Source organism: Neomonachus schauinslandi, chromosome 12 (genome assembly GCF_002201575.2).
Source record: "Neomonachus schauinslandi chromosome 12, ASM220157v2, whole genome shotgun sequence".
In the NCBI taxonomy this organism is placed as follows: domain Eukaryota; kingdom Metazoa; phylum Chordata; class Mammalia; order Carnivora; family Phocidae; genus Neomonachus; species Neomonachus schauinslandi.
The window spans coordinates 9156941-9180770 of record NC_058414.1 but is presented as its reverse complement, the minus strand read 5'-3'; the positions used below and the strand labels follow the sequence as shown (position 1 = coordinate 9180770).

The 23830-nt window shown below is 45.3% G+C and overlaps 1 protein-coding gene across 3 annotated transcripts in view; it reads right to left on the bottom strand.

Annotated features, from left to right (window-relative positions):
• The window catches only part of EGFR (epidermal growth factor receptor), a 200648-nt gene that overhangs the window by 30544 nt on the left and 146274 nt on the right, over positions 1-23830 (bottom strand). For 2 of the 3 annotated variants that reach the window (XM_021703751.2, XM_044920162.1), the window contains 12 exons: positions 19863-19931; positions 18911-19029; positions 17431-17572; positions 15780-15896; positions 11879-12005; positions 11706-11779; positions 10786-10876; positions 8252-8451; positions 6943-7075; positions 4891-4981; positions 3342-3499; positions 871-909 (listed from right to left, as the gene is read on the bottom strand). In XM_021703751.2, coding sequence (XP_021559426.1) covers positions 871-909; positions 3342-3499; positions 4891-4981; positions 6943-7075; positions 8252-8451; positions 10786-10876; positions 11706-11779; positions 11879-12005; positions 15780-15896; positions 17431-17572; positions 18911-19029; positions 19863-19931 — 1360 coding nt within the window. The remainder of the gene's footprint in view (positions 1-870; positions 910-3341; positions 3500-4890; positions 4982-6942; positions 7076-8251; positions 8452-10785; positions 10877-11705; positions 11780-11878; positions 12006-15779; positions 15897-17430; positions 17573-18910; positions 19030-19862; positions 19932-23830) is intronic. The other variant, XM_021703752.2, reaches the window with a different exon arrangement.

The window sequence follows — 23830 nt, the reverse complement described above, 5'->3', positions numbered from 1 at the left end:
CCTCATTATGAAGGTACAGATAGGACAAATTTTGCTGATATAGGCTCAGCAAAGAGGAAGGGATGCAAGGAAATCTTTATCTCTGAGAAACTGCCTTACTCGTCTTTCACGTTTCACTTGACAGTAGGTAGGATTTATTCTCATGGCTAATGCTGGGGCAGAAGAGTCAGCTGACATGGAGGGCAGGCAGGTTGCTGAAGAAGGGACTGTGTAGACATTACTCGAAATGGAAGAGGTGCCTGGAAGTCTGGTTCGTGTTGGGTATGTCGGGAATGGCAAAGAAGTGCCTTGTGCGTAATTCCGATTCCTTGCCAGACTCTTTCCTGATGAGTCTGACCAGGAATTCCCAATTCTGCTTTTCTTAGTGCAGCATTTCAAGTAATGATGGCAAATTAATCAGAATTGAAACGCTGAAGGAAGTCATTGTTTCGAAAAGGTCGGTCAGGGGAGAAAATCCCCCCAAGCTGGAGCTCTGTCCTCAAACGTGAAGGTCTGAGATAGGGTCCACTGGGTCAGCAAGGACGAAAAGAAGAGAAGCTAGGAGAAGGATCCAGCAAACCTGGTGTAACCAAAGATGTCAGAGACAGGCTCCATGTAAAGAGAAGCACTGGGCACTGAGTGCTGGGGCCACACGGAGCAGGTCCCAGTGCTCACACCCTGCGTCCCCTCCCCTGAAGCACACCAACGAAGCAGGCAGGGGAGAGGTGGGTGCATTCAGCAGGGTGGTCTCTGCTAGAGATGCTGTGCTGGCCCAGAGAAGACGCTGTCGATGTAGAGGGTGATCAGAAATGCGGGAGAGTGTTATCTCTGCCCTTAGGTGTTTGGTCATCTCTGAGAGGGTCCACTGGACACAGCCATCCTCACACTTACCCGTTTCTTGCACAGCCTTCAAGACCTGGCCCAGCACAACTGTAGGAATTGAGAAGAAAAACACACATTTTAATCGCTCCACTTCTTCAGTATTTTGTCTGAGTTTTTTTTAAAAGATTTTCTTTGCTTATTTGAGAGAGAGAGTGTGTAGAGCGAGAGAGAGAGAGAGAGAACGAGAGCATGAGCAGTGGGGAACGGCAGAAGGAGAGGGAGAAGCATGTGGGGCTCGATCCCAGCACCCTGGGATCATGAACCGAGCCTAAGGCAGACGCTGAACCGACTGAGCCACCCGGGTGCCCCTTGGAGAGTTTTTATTAAGTCATAAGGCAACATGTTTAAATCACCCTCACATCATTAAAATCACCATGAATCCCAATTTTGCGGCAGTGGTTAATCATTTACTTACTTTGCATGTATTCATTTGCTCATTCTCTCAGCAAGTACCTTTGCGTACGTACTCTGGGATGGGGGTTGTACTAGCATTGAGCAAAGCAGACAGTTTCTGGCTTCTGCTACTGAAATGCCTTCACGTACACTTTGTGATATATTTATAGGTGTAGCTGCCTCACGTCTCGCTCTAGGATGTCAGTATGGGCAGGGGAGTAGAGGGCCCAAGACCAGAGCCATACTGATTAAGGAGCAGGCGGGGAGGAACAGATGAGGGAAGACAAGTCTCCGTGGCCGGGAAATGGCAGTGATGATTTCAGACCCAGAACGCCAGGAAGAAATAGCAGGAGTCGGCTTCACCCCCTCCCACACGACTGGATCGAGTTACATGCAGGACAGACAGCACTGGTCTTCAGTGACTCCTGAGCCGCTGGGTTACCATTCTAGTGGGGGAGGCCACCATCCCCTACTTTGATTACAGGACGATGTAAAAAGGCAGAATACATTGGCTGGGAGGAATAGGAGCATTTGCCAATACAAACACCAGTAGGAAAGCAACATACCCTAATTCGACGGAAAAGACAACTCATGCTGTTGCGCATGGACGGACCTACAGAGCATTATGCTAACTGAAATGAGTCGGACGGAAGGACAAACACCATAAGGTTTCACCTATATATAGGACCTAAGAAAACAAAACAAATGAACAAACAAACGACAGAAACAGACTCATAAATACAGAGAACAAACCTGTGGTTACCGCCGGGAAGGGGGTGAGGGGGCTGGACAAAATGGGTGAAGGGGTTAAGAGGTACAAACTTCCAGCTGTAACAGAAGTAAGTCATGGGGATAAGGAGCACAGCGTAGAAAATATAGTCCAGGGCGCCTGGGTGGCTCAGTTGGTTAAGCGACTGCCTTCGGCCCAGGTCATGATCCTGGAGTCCCGGGATCGAGTCCCGCATCGGGCTCCCTGCTCGGCGGGGAGTCTGCTTCTCCCTCTGACCCTCCCCCCTCTTCTGCTCTCTGTCTCTCACTCTCTCTCTCTCAAATAAATGAAATCTTTAAAAAAAAATTAAAAAAAAAAAAAAAAGAAAATATAGTCCATAATGTAATAATTCTGACTATACTTTCTGTGATGAGCACTGCATAATGTATATAGTATTGTCAAATCACTAAAACGAATATAACATTGTGTGTCAGCTCTATTTCAGTTTGAAAAAGGAGGTGGGGGAGACTACCGTTTCATGGCCTGGGGAAGGATGAAGGACTACATTTCAAATTCGTGAACAGGATGGGGGCGCCTTCGAGCACCCCGTTTCCTATCTCGGTCAAGGGCTGGGATCTGTACACTTCTCTCAGAGGGGAGGGTCTGTTCCGTCCCCATTTCCATGCTGTCCTGCTCCTTTCCCGCTAGTGCCTTTGGGCCTTCCTCCCTACATCACTCACGCACACACACACACACACACACACACGGGCTTTTTCAGGCCGTGGGATGCATGGGAGGGCTCGCTATTTCACTCTATAATCTCCTAGGAAAACCAGAAGTCAAAGACAAAAGGCATCACTGATGAATGACCACTGATAAACTCCCACCCTCCTCAAAATATCTCTGCTTACTCGCTTGTTCTCCCCCACAATGCCCAGCAGTCCCCGGATGGGGACACTATGCAAAGTGAGTGCAAATCGAAATTGTAAATTTGGGGACCACATGCAGGGATTTTTGCAGCCTCTGGAGCTGCAGCGAAGCTGCAGGGGTTACTAGGCCAGGAAGCTACGGACACGCGAGTAGCTCAGAGGGAAAGAAAGGCCGCTTTACATCTGAAGACGTGCCTGACAAGGACAGTGACAGGCCAGGTGCTGGAAGAGAGTTGACTCGGGTAGCGAGATGAAGAGGTCCTTGGCAAAGCCGGTTTGCAGAAATGACTGCTGAATACCAAGTCAAAGAAGCCAACTCATACTCTCCTTCAAGTGCATCAGAAAAACCACTCCCTGTCCTCCACTCGATTCACTCTTTTTTGGTTATGTATAATTAAAACAGGACACATTTCGACCTGACCTTCACCAGAGGCCGAGCTTTGGCTCACCCGTAGGTACAGTTGGAATGGCACAGATGGCAGGCGAGGTTGGCATCGGCAAACTTCCAGACCAGGGTATTGTTCTCTCCCATGACGCCAGCCGGGCAGGTCTTGACGCAGTGAGGGCCGTCGATGTAGTGAGCACACTTCACACAGCTGTCTGGGCCCTGCCAGGACAGAGGAAGACCTTCATGCACGTTTCTTTCTCTTGCAGAACTTAACTTACTGTGAAAACAGCCAATAATGATAGAAGTGCCTCAAGTAGAAAAACAACAAGCTTGTCTGGGATTGCCATCGCTTGACAGGACCGCGGTGAACAGCTTCCTGTAAAGTCTTCCCGACTTTAAAGGCGTTTAGGATGTAACAATACTAAGTACTTCGTTACATTTTACTTAACAGATTACGGGCATCCTTCTCTGTCAAAACAATCTAATGGGTCTATGAGTACATTTACATCTTTATTGCTCAGATGGACCTTCTTGCATAACACACTTGAGCTTCAAGGAAGGCTCTGTGGGAAGCCAGACTGGCCGAGGCCAATTTAAGAAAGCCTACATCTGTGTTTCTCTAGGGACAATAAGGTGGCTGCACAATTAACTGTGTACCGTGCTACCTCTGACTGTTTGTCAAACTCAGAGGGTCCTCGAAAAACGCAGAAATGACAGCATGGGGACTGCTCGGGTGGTATTCGCACACTTCACAAAGGGACCGAAATAAAACGGGTAGGGAGGGATGTGTCTGTTGGTGAACTTCTCTGAGGTCTCCGTTTTGTCCAAAGACTGAGTGTTCTCAGAACCAGAACAATCAGATGACGGAGTCAGTATCAGCAGCTGATTTATATCAATGATGAAAATTTACCAACACCATGTGAACTTATAGACCAATGGTTTACTCTGTAACTTGCCACGTTGACAGCCTATAAACTTCAAAAACACAGCCTTCTGCCCAATTCAGAGAGAACCTCTGAAAAATGATTTCAATTAGCAGATTTAGGTATGGCTGTTGAAGCTCAAGTCCACACAGATGTCCTTATAAATAATATTGAGAATGAACAACATTAGGACACTGGTGTGAGGGGGACCTGAATTCTCACTTATGCTCTTTAAAACATCACGCAGACAGAAAACTGAACTTCGAAAAGTTTTGCTAGGTGTGTCTTTAAAAATGCTTTGAATAGCTGTGAACTAACGTTCAATAAGAATTTGATGATGTTTGATTAAAAGGATGAAGCAATGACAACAGATGTCAGAAACAGTGAAAACTGGCTGACCATGTACCCAGTCTACCATAGGCCTCCCTTTGGTGAAAGAGTAGATGTTATTAAACGTGTTGGGGGGTGTTGGACAGAAAGGGTGAGTGCTCTTTCAAGGTGGGTTGCGTGATGACGTCAGCTCAACCACAGCCTCTTAGATGCAGCTGTGGGGTCCCAAGGCCCCTTGTCTGGGCTGGGATGGCCGCCTTTGGTGGCTGCAGTGAGGTCGGCTCATCGCCGTGGTTCTGCTGCTGGGAAGCCTTCTCCCAGGATGGCTGAGTGAATACTATCAAATGTGCTCCTCACCCGTCCTGTGCAGGTGATATTCATGGCCTGGGGCAGGCATTCTGGATGGCACTGTATGCACTGGGAATTCTCCACAAACTCCCTTGGCTCCCTGAGAGAAGAAAGGAAACTGATCAGTACCATCTCTAGCGATCCTGCTTCAAAACGCTGGGGGTTACAACCGTCTGAGTTAATTTGTCTAAAACTTCAGGTGACGCAAATGCCCTTTCTCAGCAAAGCAAAAAAAAAAGGTCAACATGTAACCGTTGGGAATCTCGGATTATACTATAATATCATAAACTGATTGTATTAACTGAATCCTTGGTCATCTTCTTCCTGAACAAACCCACAAGTTTCATTTATAATCCAAACATCTTCCCTGCATTTTTCTACAAGGCACCATTTTTGTCCATTAGGCAAACAAGCCGATAAATGAAAAAAGTAATCGTCCTTAAGAGGTGACCTCTCCCCCAATATGAGATTCATGGATATTTAAATTAGGCTTTTTAAAAATCATTTAAATCATTTCTTTAAATGATGAACTGTAGACTAATGTACAGGAAAAGGAAGGAGAGATGTTAGAACTTACTCCATGGTTATTAAGAAAAACAGTAAGTATGGAACACAGGTGTGAAGAATTTTGCTTCTAAGAGTTTGGTGATTTCTCCAAGATGTCTAGATCAATGTTAAGCAAGAAGACGATGTTTGATTGAAAAGACAAAATAGTTGTGAGAGCTATTAAGGCTGAAAGCTGCCTGGTAATTAACTACTGGTCTTCACTCCAGTGAACAAGGACTGTTTACACCCCACAACATGTTCCATAAATCCTCCCTTATGTTATCAATTAAACCAAATATGCCCAGTTGGTTTTTTTCCTTCCCGCTTCTCTGAGTTACAATGCCTGTGGGAGGACTCAATCTTGCGGACTGAGCAAGTGCCAGAAACCAGCGTTCTTTAACAGAAAGGCACGACCAACAGAGTTATTTTAATTCCTTCTCTCTCTCTCTTTTTTTAAAGATTTCATTTATTTATTTGAGAGAGAGACAGCGAGAGAGAGAGAGAGCACAAGTGGTGGGGGGCGGGGAGAAGCAGGCTCCCCGACGAGCAGGGAGCCCAATGTGGGACTCGATTCCAGGACCCTGAGATCACGACCTGAGCTGAAGGCAGATGCTTCACCGACTGAGCCACCCAGGTGCCCCGGTTCCTTCTCTCTTTAAAAAGATATGGAAACTAATATTTCTTTTTGAAACAACACTGTCAATTGTACAAAGTACTCTGGTAGGTTCCTGAGCCTATCTGCTAAAGGGTTCCTACAGAACTGGACTTGGTCTTCTCATCCTGCTCCCGAATATTTCTGGATCCAAGCCCTGAGAGTGAAACAAGAAGGAAGGTTTCCTGTAGCCATCTGTAATTCCTATGGTCCTATGGCTCCTTCTCTCTCACAAAATTTCCCATTTTCTTTTAAAAAAAAAAAAGCCCCTGCCTCTCTCCTTCAATTTTGCTTTCCTGTTAATTTATTCTTAGTCATTATTTGAGGACATTCAAAGCTTTATACCAATCTCAAGATTCCCAGAGAATCGACAGATAGAAATCAATTGCAAATAAATTTAAGAATGGTTATGTGGCTGTTTGTTTCTTTGTCCATGGTTACATTTAAAGTTATATGCATGGTTCAGTATTTCTCGAACATAAAACAAAAATTAACTGGGAAATGTAATTTATATTAATCTATTTTGACACGCCAGGGAGAGTGTATTGCAAAGAAAAGTCTAAATGACTGTGGTCTTGGCCACACGAACCACTTATGACTTTTCCATTTGTCTTGGGAACTCCGTGTGGCTTAGAAAAATATCAGAGATTTCCAAAACAGAGACTCTACAAATTGGTGGACTGGGTTAAGCCATGAAAAAAGTTTGTTCGTGTTCTTTTGTGATTAACACCTGTCAACAAATAAACCAAAACAAAGGAAAAAGGGGGGGGGGGAAAGCAATAGGATCAATGTGAATAACTGTAAACCTATAAAAACAACTGCCTTATCTTTTATCAAAACACAGGCGGTAAAAAATAACTTACCCCTCCAGAACATTGCACTTCTCCACACATTCCCTGCCCCGGCTGACGTTTCGGCAGGACACACAGTCTTTGGGCTCTGGGCCCCAGCAGCCCTCTGATGAGCATAAGGGATGGCAGACGTGGCCGATGGCCTCTGAGAAGACACAGTGAGCCACAGTGGTCAGCTATGGCACAGCGACTAGACGGGCCAAGTGAGACCTGTAAATGAGGTGCTGGGTTCTCTGTGACCCTGAGCTGCACGGACATGCAGGGGGTGGGGGGTGGGGGGGGGGGCACTGGAAGAAGCAGTGACACCAGCTGGGCCTCTGGAGGCCAACTGCAAGTCCTCTTCCCCACTGGGAGTTAAGGGTTCCCGGACTGGACCTGGGTAGCATTCTGCTGATGAATGTCACAGCCGATGGAAACACAGGGAAGGTTCGTGGTTCCTTGCCACGTGCTGGGCACCATGCCAAGAGTTTTAAGGGGGGGGTAACAGGGTGATGGGTATTGAGGAGGGCATGTGTTGTGATGAGCACTGGGTGCTATACGCAACTCATGAATCATTGAACACTACATCAAAAACTAATGATGTACTATACAGTGGGTAACTGAACATAATTAAAAAAAAAACAAAAAACCCCCCCAAAAGCCAAAAAAAAACCCCCCAAATAAATAAAATCTTAAAAAATTAATAAAAAATAAAAAGAGTTTTACATATGAAATTTCATTTCATTCTCTCACTAGCAGTGAGACTCACTGAGGAAGCCGAAGCCTAAAGAAACTAAGTAAACTGACCCAGGTGTGGAAGCTAGGAAGGGCTAGAGTCAGGATGTGAACTCAGACCTGCTTCTCCCAGTGACCAGGCAGTGCCCATGCCCTGGCTTCAACAGCTACCTGTGGCTCTACCATCAGACTAGGAAATGTCGGTGTAAAATGTTTATTCTATCTGCACACGTGTGCCTGTGTGTGCGTGCATGTGTGTGCATGCGTATGCATGCATGCGTGTGTGTTGCTAGCTACAGTCATCAGAGGCTGAAATGAACAGGGAGAAACCTACAGATAAAAGGTAAAATAATACAAAATTTAGTTCTGCAAATTACAAATAATCGATAGCTTAAACCTCAAGGCAAATTCATCCTGTAAAATGTGAGCGATCTAGAAACTATTCCAAGGAACTTCACATGATAACTTCCCAATTAGGAATCTAGAGATTTCTCTTAATCTGCTTCTTCAGGAATGAAAAATGTAATTGAAAGGTTTGGGACTATTCTAAATCAAAATAGACGACCCATGTAAACCATCTCCGCAGCCACCCAGAGTGATTACTTACTGCAGCCTTTTTCATCTTTGTTGTTTATAATTTTGGTCTTCTGACTTGAAGTCCCAAATAGTTTTTTCCAGTTTATTGTATTTGCATAGCACAGTTTTTGGTTTCCTGAGATGATCACATCTCCGTCACTTATCTCCTTGAGGGAGCGTAATCCCAAGGACGTTATGTCCAGGCCAACGACTGCAAGAGAAAACTGACCACTATGGTGGAGAGAAGAAACATAACATTGTGAAAAAGTATGAAAAAATTATATCACTAAAAACTTGATTTTTATTTTCTGTACCACCTTATGTTTACTACAAACTGCCTCCCAGTGATTGTAAGTCATACTGTAGGAAGTCTTTATTGCAGCTTTTGAAAATTACAAGAGATTTGTTTTAAGCTCTTCCAGGCAAAAGCTCGTTCCTTGTTCACTTAGTATTTTTAACTCCAGGGGCATACGGGGAGCTGAACAGATGTTAATGTCATTATTATATTTACTGCCTTTTTTTTTTTTTGGCCTGGGAACTGAAAATATGTTCTAACCTCTCAAATATCCAAATATACTTCAAAAAAATCACAGGTTCATTTTTTCCATCCACCTACTCACCCATTCATCTATCCATCCATCCACTCACCCATCTATCCATCCACTTGTCCATCTACTTATTATGCATGCATGCAGCCGTCCATCCATCCTTCCACCTCTCTGTTCATCCATCCATCCACCCATCTATCCATTCATCCATCCATCTACCCACTCATCTATCTCTTCATCCATGGATTCACAATCCATTCATCCACTCATCCAACTGTCCATCCATCCATCCATCCATCCATCCAGCTACCCACTCATCAATCTAATCATCCGTAGATTCACAATCCATCCACCCACTCATCCATCTATCCATCCATCCACCGATGCACTGATCCATTTACCCATCCATCCATTTATTGAACAAACATTTGAACCACCCAACTCTGTGCTAGAACTCTATAAGGCTATCAATAGGTTTTCATCAAGTGACTGGACGAAAGTAATCCACACTGAAGGGAGGGAAGTCTTGAACCACCAGGAAGAGCAGGAAGGCAAGAAAGCAGATGATGGGTGCTGAGAACCAGGAGCTTCTGCTGGAGCAGAAACCTGGAAGTGAGGAGGCTTGGGTGAGGGGTCTGGGGAGGGTGGAAGAGACCAGAGCACAGAAGACCTTGGACACCTTGAGCTTGCCTGTTGTCTGCAAATGATGGAAACCAGAGGAAAGAGATTTGCATTTTTAGGAAGCTTACTGGACACCAGGACAGGGAATGGACCAGTTGAGACAGCGCTGAATGAGGAGACATCAGGCATAAGATGACAAAAGTTTAATTTGGAGATTCTCTTTCTCTCCTGACCCTGTCCTCCTCCTCCCTTCCCACAACCTGGCTCCTGAGGAAAGCGAGGAGCCCTGTGTAGGAGACCTGCAGGACAACTGTTTGGAAATTCTCTCTCAACATGTACCCTACGGAAGCCTAGACCCTGGGACAAAGCTGAAGTGACCTTCCTCTGGTGAGCCATACCTGGAGTCAGTGGTCACCCTGCCCCTGTGTATCACTGGACTTCTCATTAAATGTGAAAAGAAAAAAAGAGTGATTCTAATTTTGTTTAAATTCCTAAAACTAAGCCAAGTGGTCCACGCCAGTCACCCAAGAAAATTGATCTAAATCTCGTCTCTGCATGAAATCTTGGGCAGAAGAAGTATTTTTGAGAACTCAGAACAAAGGGGTTTTTCTGGGAAGTGACGTTAGCTGCATGGTATCAGAGATGCACAGCCAAGATGGTTTTTAAAAAGCTATATATATTTTATGTGCACTTATCCTGATTTTCTTTCATATTGGATTACACCATGTTTTAGGGGCCAATTAATGGGTAACATTTCTCAGCATCAGACTGTTTCCAAGGCAGGTTTGACAAAGAGATTCTCAAACTCTTCCTCACCACAAAACTCATTATTACTCTTACTATATTAAAGATGCTTGTATGTGAGTATTTCACTGTCAGAGTTGGAAAAGTGGAAATCCCGAACAAAACATTTAATGTGAAAAAGTCTCTCAGCTCCCTCTAATATCATGTGCTCATAAGGACATGTCACCTCAGTGCTCTTCTTGCCAAAAATACACAACCTCAAATCGAATCATGAGGAAACATCAGCCATTCTATAGAACGTCTGACCAGTACTTTCTAAAACTGTCAAGGCGACAAACGGTAAGAGTAGACATGGGGACCGTTATAGATAGGAAGGGATTGAGAAGACATAACAGCCAAGTGCAGTGTGGCATTCACAGGCAAACCGGTGAAATCTGAGTGATGTCTGGTGCTGGAGTCCACAGCACTGCGCCAGTGTCAATGCCGCCATTTGGTACTCTTACCGCGCGTAGGTGAGACGTTAACGATGGTCGGAGCTCTCTGGAGGATCTTTATAACAGCTGTATAAATCTAATTTCAAACTCTTCATGGGGTCTTATTTTAAAAATCGATAAATAAATAATCTACCAGGCTTTGGGCAGGGTCAACTTACTGTTGCTTTGTTCTTCCACGTATGATTTCTAGGTTCTCAAAAGCATGGAGGTCGGTCCTGTTTTCGGGCCAGGCCTGAATCAGCAGAAACCCTAGAAAGGCAAAAGGAAGACTCAGACCCCCACCACTTGTCTTTTTATGAGACATTCTAGGAGTCTCGAGAGACTGTAATAGGAGCAGGAGAGGTGAACACTGGATTTGATTCTTTTCTTTGTCTTCACCGAGTACATACCCATGGGTAGATACAAGCCAAGGCACAATTTTACAGCAGGCATCTGCCTCTCCTATAGAAGTCTCATTCCTTGCTGCATGTCCCCTGCCACCCATGTCCTGCCACCCCCAGGCCGTCCCATGGTGCCACGGCCCTGATGGCCAGGCTGGGCTCCGTATCTGGTGACCCAAACCCGCTTCTGCTCTTGATGACAGCTGCCATGTTTTGAGCTGTTTTCACACAAAAGGAGAGTCACATCATTTCCTTACTTAATTCCAGTCCTCAAAACAGTCCTGTTATTTAGCTTAGTTAGGTCTAATCACTCCTTTTTAGGGATGAAGGCAGGGACGTGAGGTCCAGTCTGTGGGCTTGAGAGCCTGTGCTGTTCCCTCAACGTTCTGTCCTTCTTTCCCCTCCACCCTCAAAAGTCACTGGGCCATCAGGACGGCTGGCCAGGGCCGAGGAGACAAGGGTTAAACATATTCACACAAAATCAGGGATGACTCAAGTCTTTGATTAAAGTGTTCACCCCTCACATGCAGGAGAAATTGCAATCGTGAAAACTATCCAAGAACTCACTAGTCATTGATGGTAGAAGTTCAGAAGAAATGTTTTTATGATGCTGAGAGAGAAGCAAATGCAGCTACCAGTTCTCTCTCTAGAACACCCATTTCCCATTCATGTTCATGGAATATGTTAGCGGCACACACCTGTTATTTCCCTTACAGTTTTTAGAATATCCAGTTCCTTTGGATCGAGAGGTAGAGTACGCGTGAAGGAGTCACTGAAACAAGTAACAAAATGATTACTGATTAACAATGTCTACCCATGAACAAAGTGGGTTTTGTGTTTCTCTATTCCAGTAACTTAATCTGTTACTTACCCTCTAAATGCTACGGGCAGGATATGAAGGTCTCCACTGATTGAGGTGCAATTTTTGAAGTGTTTAATGTTTGTAGCATTTATGGAAAGTGTGTCTTTAAATTCACCAATTCCTATTCCATTACACACTGTAAAGTTAAAGGAGATGTTTATTCCCTTCACATATGCTGAATTCAGAACAGCTAGGGCTCCCCAGACAGAGGAGAGCGGGAAGAGAATTGTAGCCACGAGACCATCCCCGCCATGCCATCGTTCATTCATTCAACAGTAATGGAGGCCTGCTGGGTATCAGTCACTATGGCGGGGCTTGGGGTCGGGGTGGTTGGAGAAGGGGATGGTGTCCTCATGGTGGTTGCTGCCCTCAACTGGACTTGCGTTCTCCTCCTCATGATTTCCCACTTGGACTTAGCCTGATTGCTCTTAACCATCCCTCCTTGGCAGTGGGATCCACCTGCTGACGCCAGGGCCGCCCCTGCCCGGCTCTCATCAGGGCATTCCCCTGACTAAAACTTGACACCTTTCGATTGTCCTAACCTGGCTGCCGCTCTCTTGTCTATTTTAAAGAAAGAATGTACCTAGCTTGTTTTTATTAAAGAGTAAGATGTGTTCATCCGACAATGTTGAAAAATAGAATAAAGGGATCAAAATGACCAGAGTTTCCACTACAGGATATTTTGAGAAGTGTTCCTTTCAGCTATCCTCCATGGTTATGTCACACCAGATATGTATTTTTTTTTAAGATTTTATTTATTTGACAGAGAGAGAGAGACACAGCAAAAGAGAGAACACAAGCAGGGGAGTGGGAGAGGGAGAAGCTGGCTTGCCGCTGAGCAGGGAGCCCGACGCGGGGCTCGATCCCAGGACCCTGAGATCATGACCTGAACCAAAGGCAGACACCTAATGACTGAGCCACCCAGTATTTTTTTTTTTTTTTAACTTATTCTGCTGTGAACATTCCTCATATTATTAAAACTATTCACGAACATGATTTTTCATGGCTATCTTATATTACATCATAGGGAATACTGTAATAACTTTTATCAGATAAACTGCTTTTCTTCCCCTGTGTTTACTTGAACCAAATGCTTTGATCTGTGTCCTATTGCTACATCAGTCTCAAATGCCCTTTTCCACACTCTGAGCCCCTTTATTAATTTATATCCACTCCTAAATTTCCATCTCAAATGCCATCTCCACCCTAAAGCCCATTTATCTGTTGTAATTCTCCCTCTAGAATTTGCAGAGCAATTTTGGTACCTATCTTCCAGACTTTATTTATCTTGACTTTGAAGTATAAGCACTGAAAATCTCATTGCTCAGGATAAGGTCCTATCCTTTCCTCCCCCCAGGGTTCTAGCAGATGCAGTCAAGCCCTGCTGCTCCCCACTTGCCCCGTGCTCCACTCCACTGGGAGTCCCTTGTTACTTCCAAGGAAACCTTCCATTGCTGACTCCAGTGGCCACGACTGTCCCACCAGCCACTACTGGGTCTCCGGGCTCACCCTGTGGGCCAGCCTCCTCTCTGGTTCGAGGAGCTGCTCTAAGGCGTCCTGTGCTGAATGGCTCACTCAACCTTCCTGTGCTGCATCTAACACACTATGGGTTGTGGGACTTATGGCCAGGCTTCTTTAGGATCCACAGGATCTGGCTGACAGTGGAGAATGTGGTGGCCATATGAGGACTTGCCATTTAATTACAGGTCTGGCAGAGAATTCCATGTGCTTGAGAGAATGTTCATGCTCTCTCTCTCTCTGCTTGCATGTAACGGTGATGGTGGGGTTACTTTAATTCCTAAATTCAGAGACCAATTATATATTCACCCCTAGACATTCCTGGCACCTCCTTCCTTACCCAGTGGTACTGCCCTATGCCCGAAGTGATCTGAATTGGAGGATGTATAGAAAAATAGGGCATAATAATTATAGGAAAATCAAACTGTTTGTTGAATACAAAATTAACAAAATAAAACCCAAACCATTTCTGATTCTATCAGTGCATTTGAGGACACTGACAGTAACCCTCTCTCTCTTACTTCCCCTGTGCCAGGCACCACCCCACATTCTCATTTTCCTCCTTCCATGTCCGCTCTGCCAGACAGTTTCCTGAAGCCAAAGGATATTCATCCATCAGGGCACTGACCCGCCTGCCCCACAGGAGTCATAAGACCAGGAAGACACGGACTTGGCTGACAAGCTCATGGGTCTGGCTTAGGACCAAGACTGCATGAACTTCAAATCTTGACTGCCATTCTTAGCTGCTGAAACGCGGGAAAGTCATTTAGATTCTCTGTTCCTCAGTGTCCTCATCTGGAGAATGGGGATCGTAATAACACAGAGGTCCCAGTGGTGTTGGGAGGATTCCATGACACGGAACAAGGCGGCTGAGTCTGCCCCGTGGAGAACATGTACGAAATGTGTATGGGAGCAAAAAGGGGAGCAATCAGTGTGGACTGAAAAGACAGATGGCTTCACGGGGAAGGTGGCACCTGAGGTGGATACCCAAGGTAAGCAGCTATGCACTTGGGTGTTGTTTATAATAGCAGAACAGTGTCCCAATCTAAATGGGCACGTCAAGGGAGATCCATTGAATAAATTATGGTATGGCCACAGAAGGGGGCCTAGGTAGCTGCACCACAGAATGAAGAAGATTCATATGAACTCTGGAGTGATTTCCAGAATATATTAAGGTTAAGCAGCAAAGTACAAAGAGTGTAGATAGTACTTTTTGAGTAGAAGACACGATTGGGACGTGGGATGTGCCAAAGGGACACAGGAGCCATCTAGAGAGGCTCCTACTGGCCACATGTGGGGCAATTTAAGTACCCGAATGAACGACAGGAATGGATTGTAAGAAACTGAATAAAGGATTCCATGACCTCACATAGGAACTAATTTTTTTTTTTTTAAAAGAATGCCAACTAATAAATGGGATGATAGAAATAGAAAGCCACTCTTTTATACCCACCAAGAAATCTTATCTAACTTGTCACCATCAGTGATGAAATAACATGGCACCATATGTCACCTGATTTAATACAATGAGAGGAAATCAACATGACCTATGCAATGCTCCTGCCCAAAACACCCAACCTGAATGCAGCCATGAGGAAAAACAGTCAATGAAGCCAAACTGAGGGACATTGGGCTAGACCCTTCACATCTTGTCATGGAAGAGAGAAGAAAAGCAAGTGGGGGAGGGGAGCTGAGACACAGTTGTTGATTAATGAAGATAATGGGGGCAGGACATCTACCCGAAACCCATGATCGTTGACTGGGTTCTGGACTGAAAAGCAGCTAAAAATGCCTTAAGTGGAATGGGGGGTAGAGGGCAGTCTGAATTAGGGGACACTAGAAAAGACTATTGAGTTGATGTTAAATAATCCTGAGTGTGACCCCGTCTTCCATTACTTAGGAGAACGTCACCATTTGTGAGAAACATGCTGGTAAATGTAGGGGTGAAGCGTTACGATATCTGCAACTGTCCTCTGATTCAGAAAGAACTTCCACCCACGCAGGCACACATCCACATAGGCACACACATATAAACGCAAATTACGGAGACAGTGAAAGCAATGTGGCAAAATATTAAAAAGTGGTGAATTTACATGAAAGGCATCCGGGTGTTCACTGCACTACTCTTGCAACATTTCTGGGTGTTTGGAAGTTTTTACAAAACAGATAAAGTAAAAGGCGTATTAATAAGTGGGAGAAAAGTGGCACTGAGGAGCCTCCAAGAACGGGGCACCGTACGAAGGAAGGAAGAAATTTCTGAGCCTGAAGGAAGAGATTTGCTCAGATCTCTCCCAAGCAGGCTGCTGAGGGGGCCTGGTGGACGTGGGGCGGATCAACCCCAGCTTCGTGACCAGACGGAAAGCCTCGTCCCTACAGCCTGCAGGCTTCCTACCTTTGCGGCAAGGCCCCTCACACTTTTTGCATTTGCGGACACCGTCTTCCTCTACCTCGTAGCTATCAGAACTGCAGGCACGGACACACGAACCGTGGTCTGTCACCACGTAGTTACCTGGAGAGACAAGGAAGGAAGGTGGCGAAAGCAGCACCAGGTGTTTCGGGGCCTCACACAATTGTCTCACGGTCTCCTATAAAGGGGCTGATGAAAAGGGCCTATAAGCCTCTGGTTTTATTTACTTTAAGGACAAAGAATGAAAGGTTGCAAACAGAAAAGGAATCAAGTTCAAGAGTTTTAATAGCTTATCCAACTGGCAGGAAACAGATGTGGCAGGGAGAACGTGGGGCCTGCTCGCAGGTTTAGAACATCTCTTCGCAGCTCATTTTTCTGTCGGTTCAACCTTCAGGACCTGTGGTTAAAGCCTGAATACTTATTAAAAATAAGTGACCCTGAACAAAGCCCACTGTTCCGTGGAAGCTGCCACATCTGAGGATGCATGTAATTCTCGTGGCCAACGGGCTGCCTTCCGTGGTCCTGTCCGGCTGGGGGGCTGGTACCATCAGCTGGTTCTGCATCGAGCCAGGCAGATGGGTCATCTTGGGAGCCCCCCCTCACTTTGGAGTAATTTATTTGTGTTAACATTAACACGGATATAAGTATGTTTCTGGAGCCCTATGTGTTCCTGTTTTGAATTCCCCAAGTACATCCCCAAACATATTTACTGGATAGTTGTAATTTTTCTTTCTGTAAATTGTCCGCTTTTGTTCTCAGGCTCCGGTTTCCTGTGGATTTTTAAACTCTACCTATTAAGCCCTCTCTCAAAGATTATACCTGTGTCAGAATTGTGACAAATTAAAAAATTTTAGTAAGTTAGTTCCATACAATGGTATATTATTCTATTTATGTGTTATTTTTTTCCGTTAGAATTTAAAAGTTTTCCTGTCCACAAATCTGGTAGGGCAAATCTCCCGCTCATAGCTGTGCTTACAATATTTTTCTCTTACTCTCTCCTCCTAGAAATCAAGATTGGTTTCTAAAGCTCTTTAATTAGACAACGCTACACTCTCTCTATGAGGACATAATTCATATCACCATTTTCCTGAACATTATAGCCACCTGTTGAGTGCAAATACAAATAAGGAAAACCCAAGCTGAAACAATTACAACAACACCAAACAACACACAAAGAGGCTCCTCTGAAGTTTTAGTTCCCTTAAGAGGCACAATTTTCACCAGAATTTTAACCACTAAAGCAGGCGCGTCTTCCCACACACACTCTCTAATTTAGGTCTTTTCGATACCTGCTGGGCACAAGGGGCTAAACGGTGAAGTGGCCCAAACTGACAACTGAACATTCTGGACGACTGCAGCTGGCCCCCGGTCCCACGGTGTGTTTCCTGTCCTGGCCACCATGGACTCGAGAAGAGACGCCGGTGAACAGGGCACCAGACATCGCCTGTCACCTACGGCAGTGGCCGGACCCCCCGACCTGTGCACTCGGACAGGCCCACGGTCACCTGCCTGACAGTGAGGCAAACATAGGGACCCAAAGACCCCCCCGAGCCAGGGGACTCAAGGATCCCAGTAGGAGACAAAGAGGAAACCGACTGCCAGATAAATGAAAGGGTTTCGCATGGGATGAACTCACGGGGGCATTTCTTCACGCAGGTAGCACCAAAGCTGTACTTTCCCTCTGGGTTGACATCCATCTGGTAGGTGGTGGGGTTGTAGAGCATGAGTGGGGGGCAGGTGTCCTTGCATGTGGCCTCATCCCGGAACCTGCGGCAGACCTGTCACAGGAGGGATGACATGCACTGGTCAAGCTGGGCAAGGATGCTCAGGATTGTCTCAACTCTGTGCAGAAAGCTCAGGTTAGTGTTCTTAATGTCCAGGAATTTGATTAAAGCAAAAACAAACAAACCACCCCCCCCCCCCCCAAAAAAAACCAAAAAACTAGCCAAGTACTTTCGGAAGATTCGGAAAGACCTTAAAAGTATGATTTTTCGGGTACTGTCCTAGCTGTGATAATTTAGGGATCATGACGATAAAAACCCACATCTTTACTGACTTGCAAAATGATGAAGGAGTTCACATGCTGGAGTGGTCCCCATGGCGTGAAATTATTTCTCAACTCAATTTCCTGGCTTTCCCTTATAAAGAACATTTGAGGATCTGTTTTCGAATTTACTGCCAAACTGCAGAAAACCCTGATGAGGAAGGCTATGGTGCACGGAGGACCGGACCACATACAGTGGTGGCCCGAAGACCCACAGGCCGCCTCCCCTCCAGAGACACATTAGCATCAGCCCCGACCAACCACGTCACAATCCCTGGGGCCGGATGCAGCCTCTGGAATTAAAAAATCGCCCCCTCCCTGAAACTGGAGTCTTCTGGATTGCCCCTTCTCTGGAGCCCACGGGGGTCTCATCACACTTGGTGCTGCGTCCAGGACTCACGTCTGCCGGCCCCCGTGTCACCAGGATGCCCAAGGTGCGTGCGGTTGAGGTGCCACCTACATGCCTACGTGTGGTGCCCACCGCCCACCGGGGCGAGAAGGCTTTTGTCAGGGCTTTCTGCAGTGACAGGGACAAGAGTGGGTGCTGCAGGACCTTCAGGAGGCCCTGAGCTGTGGTAGGAAGAGCAGAGGGCATGGGTCCGAGGGTCCAGTGCAGGTCCAGCCGTGCCCTCAAATCTGCGTGGTTCTGGGTACGTCCCTTACCATCTCTGTGCATTTATGTTAGGGCCCTTCTGGTAACGACTCGGTGGGTTTCGACTGGAGCAGTGGAGGATACAGTAACAGTACTGCTGGCCACCAAAAACGCTAACGACAGACACCTCGTAGTTAGCACCGCCGCCCATCCTACGCCCAGGTCCTCCTGGCATGGATGCTACGGGCGCTGCGTCACCCAGACCACGGAACAGGCAGTGTTTACTGCCCACCGAGGCACAGAGGGGTCATAGGATTTGCCCGAAGTCACAAAGTCGGTGGGGAAGGCGGGACACTCAAAAGGTGCTTTGCCCCTTGGCACCGGGCAGCAACCGCACGTGCGGTAATTTCTCCCCCTGGAAGCCAGAGAAGCCCCCCACCCCCAGGGGGGCAGTCGGCTGGGGGGCTGGGCCAGCCTTACCAGGCAGTCGCTCTCGCGGGGCCCAGTGCAGCCGGCAGCACATTGGTTGTGACAGCAGTCACTGGGGGACCTGCCGCGGCAGCGCCCCGAACACTGCTGAGCACAGATGGTTTTGGTCACTGAAAAGGAGCAAAGGGTATGGGTGAGCTGAAGAGCCAGGGAGGGCGGAACGGCCATTCCCCAGGGGCCCCGCAGAGCACTTGCACACAGTGGGTGAAAAGGCGAACAAAACGATGAATTTAGTGACTCCCCGGCGCGTTCAAGTTCCCGAACCTTCGCACCCCGCCAAAGAACACTGAGTCGTGACCTTTCTTTACGGCACCTTGTTTTGTTCCCACTGCTCTCTAGAGCAAACCAGATCGAGTCTAGACTTCTTGACCGGCTCAGTAATTCCGTGCTAGTCAGAACTGAGATCTGGGGTGATATGGGAAGCCCGTCAAGGAACAAAAGCAACTGCCAGAAAGTCGTGTTTAAAAGGATGAAACAGTCACATCGCAATGAAACTGAAGGACAGACGCTGAACTTTTAAGGCAGAGGTCCCCAGATTCCGTGGCCACCCATGCTCCGAAACTAGGATTCCTGCAGAAAGACCCTCCTGGAAAGCGTAGCTCCCACTTCTGTGTACATGGGCCCCCAAGGGAGAGAAAACGAGGGGTGCTTGTGACCCTCCGGTAACAACATGGGCGAGTCTTCTGTTCCCAGGAAAACAGGCCCAACACATGGCTCTAAGAGCCTGGCTGATATCTGAGCGGCTGACTTTCGCTCATTTATGACACGCTGCAGTGCCCAAAATAGCCCACCCTGGATTAACCACGTGTAAGGACATCTGCATGAATGTCATCCACGTAACTGCCAACATCTGGCCTTGGGGAGTCTTCAAAAGGGCAAACAGCTAAGTGTAAGGAGAGGAAAGTGGGCACACATTTATCTGAAATTCTGCTTGCTGACTTACATTTCTGGCAATTCTCCTTTCCCGGACCCCAACAACTTCCATCGGGACAGTCTGGGTCACACTTTTGGCCTAAAATGTCAAAGTCATAGTTAAATTCGTATCTCAGAGGAGGAGAACTGGTGGTAAAAACAAGCCCCTGAGCAAAGCGACGTTCTAGAAACAAGGAACAGCTTTCAAATTTCTAATTCTCCATTTGTCCGTCTGCTGGTTGGTTTGTAAGATGACTCAAAAGACTTTCGTTAAAAAAAATAAATAAATAAAAGAGAGATGAACCACGTTCTGCTTTTATTTACATTTCAGCTGCAGAAACTGAGGCAGAGAGTAATTATTGACTCGTCACGGGTCAGGAAAACTGGGGTCCAAATGGTCCAGTTTCCACATGTGTTTAGCCTTGGAGAATTTTCCGGCATCTCCAACAGCACTAAGGGAGTCTAGTCTGGTGGGGTGCGTATGACCCACTACATTCTCACTATGCCAGTCTCGAGTGACCCAAGGGTCAGTGATCCTAGGGGACATGGGGTCCTGCAAGTAAAGACTCCTAGACCTGAAGCCAGACAGACACACAGAACACTGCTCAAAGGGTCAAATGTTCGCAGTGTGCATCACCTTGCTGATTAGCTAAACTTAAGCTATTGATTTGTGAGCTACTGTGTGGAAATACTTGATGTCCATCAATCAGTTTTTGCAGTGATCAACTACAAATCACAGCTACAAAGATTTTTTACTCTCATTAGTTGTGTTTCATTTTTACTAGCATTGAAATACCTGAAGACCAAAGCCTCCCATCTATATAAAGACAACAGGCCGACTACGAAAATTTGTTTAAAAAAGATCAGCAGGGCAGGTGTCTTTGATTGCAAAGACATGAGACCTCATAGGAAGGAGTTCCTATGTGTCCCAAAGTCTCCTACAGTCAGGAAGAATTTAATTCCTGGGAGACTCTAGATTTCAAATGGAAGAGCTGAGGATTTCCCAAGTTACTGTGGAACCAGGACACCCCTTTCATGAGACTGACAATCCTTCCAATCACCCCAGGGGTGAAGGGCAACAATGCAATGCTGATGCTCCTAGGAATCATGAGAGATGGTGAGGCCAAACCCCAAATACACGGTGTGGGCTGTGCATTGTGAAGAAGGGAGGGACAGAGAGAGAGAGATGGGCAAGAGTAGGAAGAACAAAAGCAGTACACAGAAGTGTTAAAAGTGCTTGTCTGTACGGTGATACGTTATTTTTACTGTTTACCCTATTCTTCCTCATATTTCTCAAATCCCTATTATAAGCATGTAATAGGTTTGCAAAACAAAAATGTTTAAAATGAAAATGCTTAATGCCATCTTCATGTAGCAGAGAAAACATCTGCCAACCAATGAATCAAGGTTTGCTTATAATTCTATTATTAACCCTCTGTTACAGAAAAGGAAATGCAGGCAAATTATATAAAATTTGGATAATAGAAAAAAGCAAAAGGAGGAAATGAGAATCATCCAGATGTAATCAATATATACATGTAAGTATATGCATATGTAAGTATTGATGTAACACTGTACTTTGATTCATAACTTAAAAAAAGCTAATAAAATATTATGGCAATTTTTCCATGCCTTGAAATACCCTTTTACATAACATGATTTTCTATTTTTTAAAAAAGATTTGATTTATTGAGAGAGAGTGAGAGCATGAGCAGGGGGAGGGGCAGAGGGAGAGGGAGAAGCAGACTCCCCACTGAGCAGGGAGCCTGACATGGGGCTCGATCCCAGGACCTGAGCCCAAGGCAGACGCTTAACCGACTGAGCCACCCAGGCGCCCCCATAACGTGATTTTCAATGGCATGGCTGTACCATAATTCCTTTAACTAATCTCTTATTTTCAGATATGTAAGTTGTTTCTAAAATTCATTATAGGTAAGGCTGCAAGGAATATTCTTGCACAAAAATATTTTTCTATATCCTTATACTTTTCACTCCCCTTATTATTTTTTTCTTAGGATTCCTAGACATGAGGAGTGCATACTTAAAAGCTTCAATACATATTGCTAAAATTCTATCCCTGGTCATATTTTATTAGCTTATATGCCCTCAAGAAGAAGATGAGAATTTCTGCTTCTCCACACCTCCTCTCCTGATCCAGGTATCTAAAAATCAGAAGGAATCCAAATCTTTTGCAAAGGCAAAAATGATGCTTCTTTATTTTATTTTGACCTTTTTAAAATTACAGTAAGAAATAACATTTTACTTTATTTCTTGGCCATCTTGTGTGTGTGGGGGGGTACAAACTGCTCATGTCTTTGGCACTTTTTTTTTTTAGTGGGAGGTTCACCTTTTTCTTAGGATATCTAAGACTACTCTACACAGTCATATTATCAAGAATATTAACCCTTTTCAAGGCAAGCAGATGATGCACAATATTTCCTGTTTGTCGTTAAGATTTCTTCATATGGAAGTTTTCTTGTACGGCATCTGACTGGGCTTTTCTTCAGCTTGATATTACAAATATGCATCTTTACATTTCCTTCTAGCACTTACATATACATTCAGTAATTTATTATATATAATATGATTTGGAATTTATATTGGTGTACAAAATGGACGACTAATTTAATTTCCCCTTAGGTAAACCCACCCAATCTAACTTCAAATTCCAAACTACATAAACAAAAACATCACGTGGGGACACACTGGGTAACCTTTCTGAATCTCAAATCCATGGTCCATAAAATACTTAAATCACCTTATGAGATTTTTTTTTTGGATAAAAATTAAATAAGACAAGTTCTCAGAAGGCATGTGTTGCCCGAAAAGCTCTGGGCAAGGACAGGGTTTACCTTACCACAAGGAGAGTGGCAGGTTCCTCACCTTGTCACTGGTCGGGTAATTAATGAGGAGAACGCAGGTAGCAGGTGAATAGCGTTCTTTTTTAAAAAAAAAAAAAATCCTTACAGTTCTGGCACTTTGATATCTTCCCTTATTAGTTCAATCATTCTGGAATGATCTACTGAATAATAAACTATTCTTCCCTCATTTGCTTGAAATGTCATTTCTTTATGGACATTTAATTTAGCGAGGCTTATTCGTACTATGCCTGTGACTTATTCTTACATGTCTCTTCTTAACCCAGTACCCTGTCAGTCTGCAGTTCACAGCTTTGTCATATGTGAATCTTGTTATTGCAAGATTCTTCCTTCCTTCCCAACATTTTCTTTCAGGGTCTTTCCCATGGTCTTGGTGTGATGAGGACAGGTGTGCCATTTGGCCTGCTCGATCTAGTCGATGGCAAATCCATACTAGTCTCACAGCCTTCCTGTGTCAGTTTTTTTGTTGTTGTTATAAACGTGCACAATTTAACCTCCCCATTGTCCATCAGAGAGCTGAGGAAAGGCGAACCTCAATGTCATGGATAATACAAAATTTTGCACTGTAGATGAAAGGTTTCAGTTTCTTGCCATGCTGAATATCTGTTGGAATAATATATTTATAAAACAAAGGGGCTCAACACCCAAGTTCATAGCAGCATTATTTGTCACTGTCAACAGGTGGGAGCAACCCAAGAGCTCATCAACTGATGAACGGATAAACAAAACACGTGCACACAGATATCCACACAATGGAATACCCCTCACCCGTATAAAGGTAAGAAATTTTGATATGTGCTAAAACGCGGATGAAACCTGAGGACATGAGGTTAGGCGACAGAAGCCAGTCACAGAAAGACAACACGATGTGACTCCACTTATAAGAGGTCCCTAGAGCAGTCACACTCGTAGAGACGGAAAGTAGCATGGTGGGTGCCAGGGGCTGGGGGAGGGGGAGTTCCTGTTTAACGGAGACACAGTTTCAGTTTTGCAAGATGAAAAGAGTTCCAGAGATGGATGGTGGTGATGACTGTACCACAGCGTGAATGGACTTAATACCACCGAACTGTACCCTTAAAAATGGTTCAAATTTTATGTTAAGGGTATTTCAATACAATAA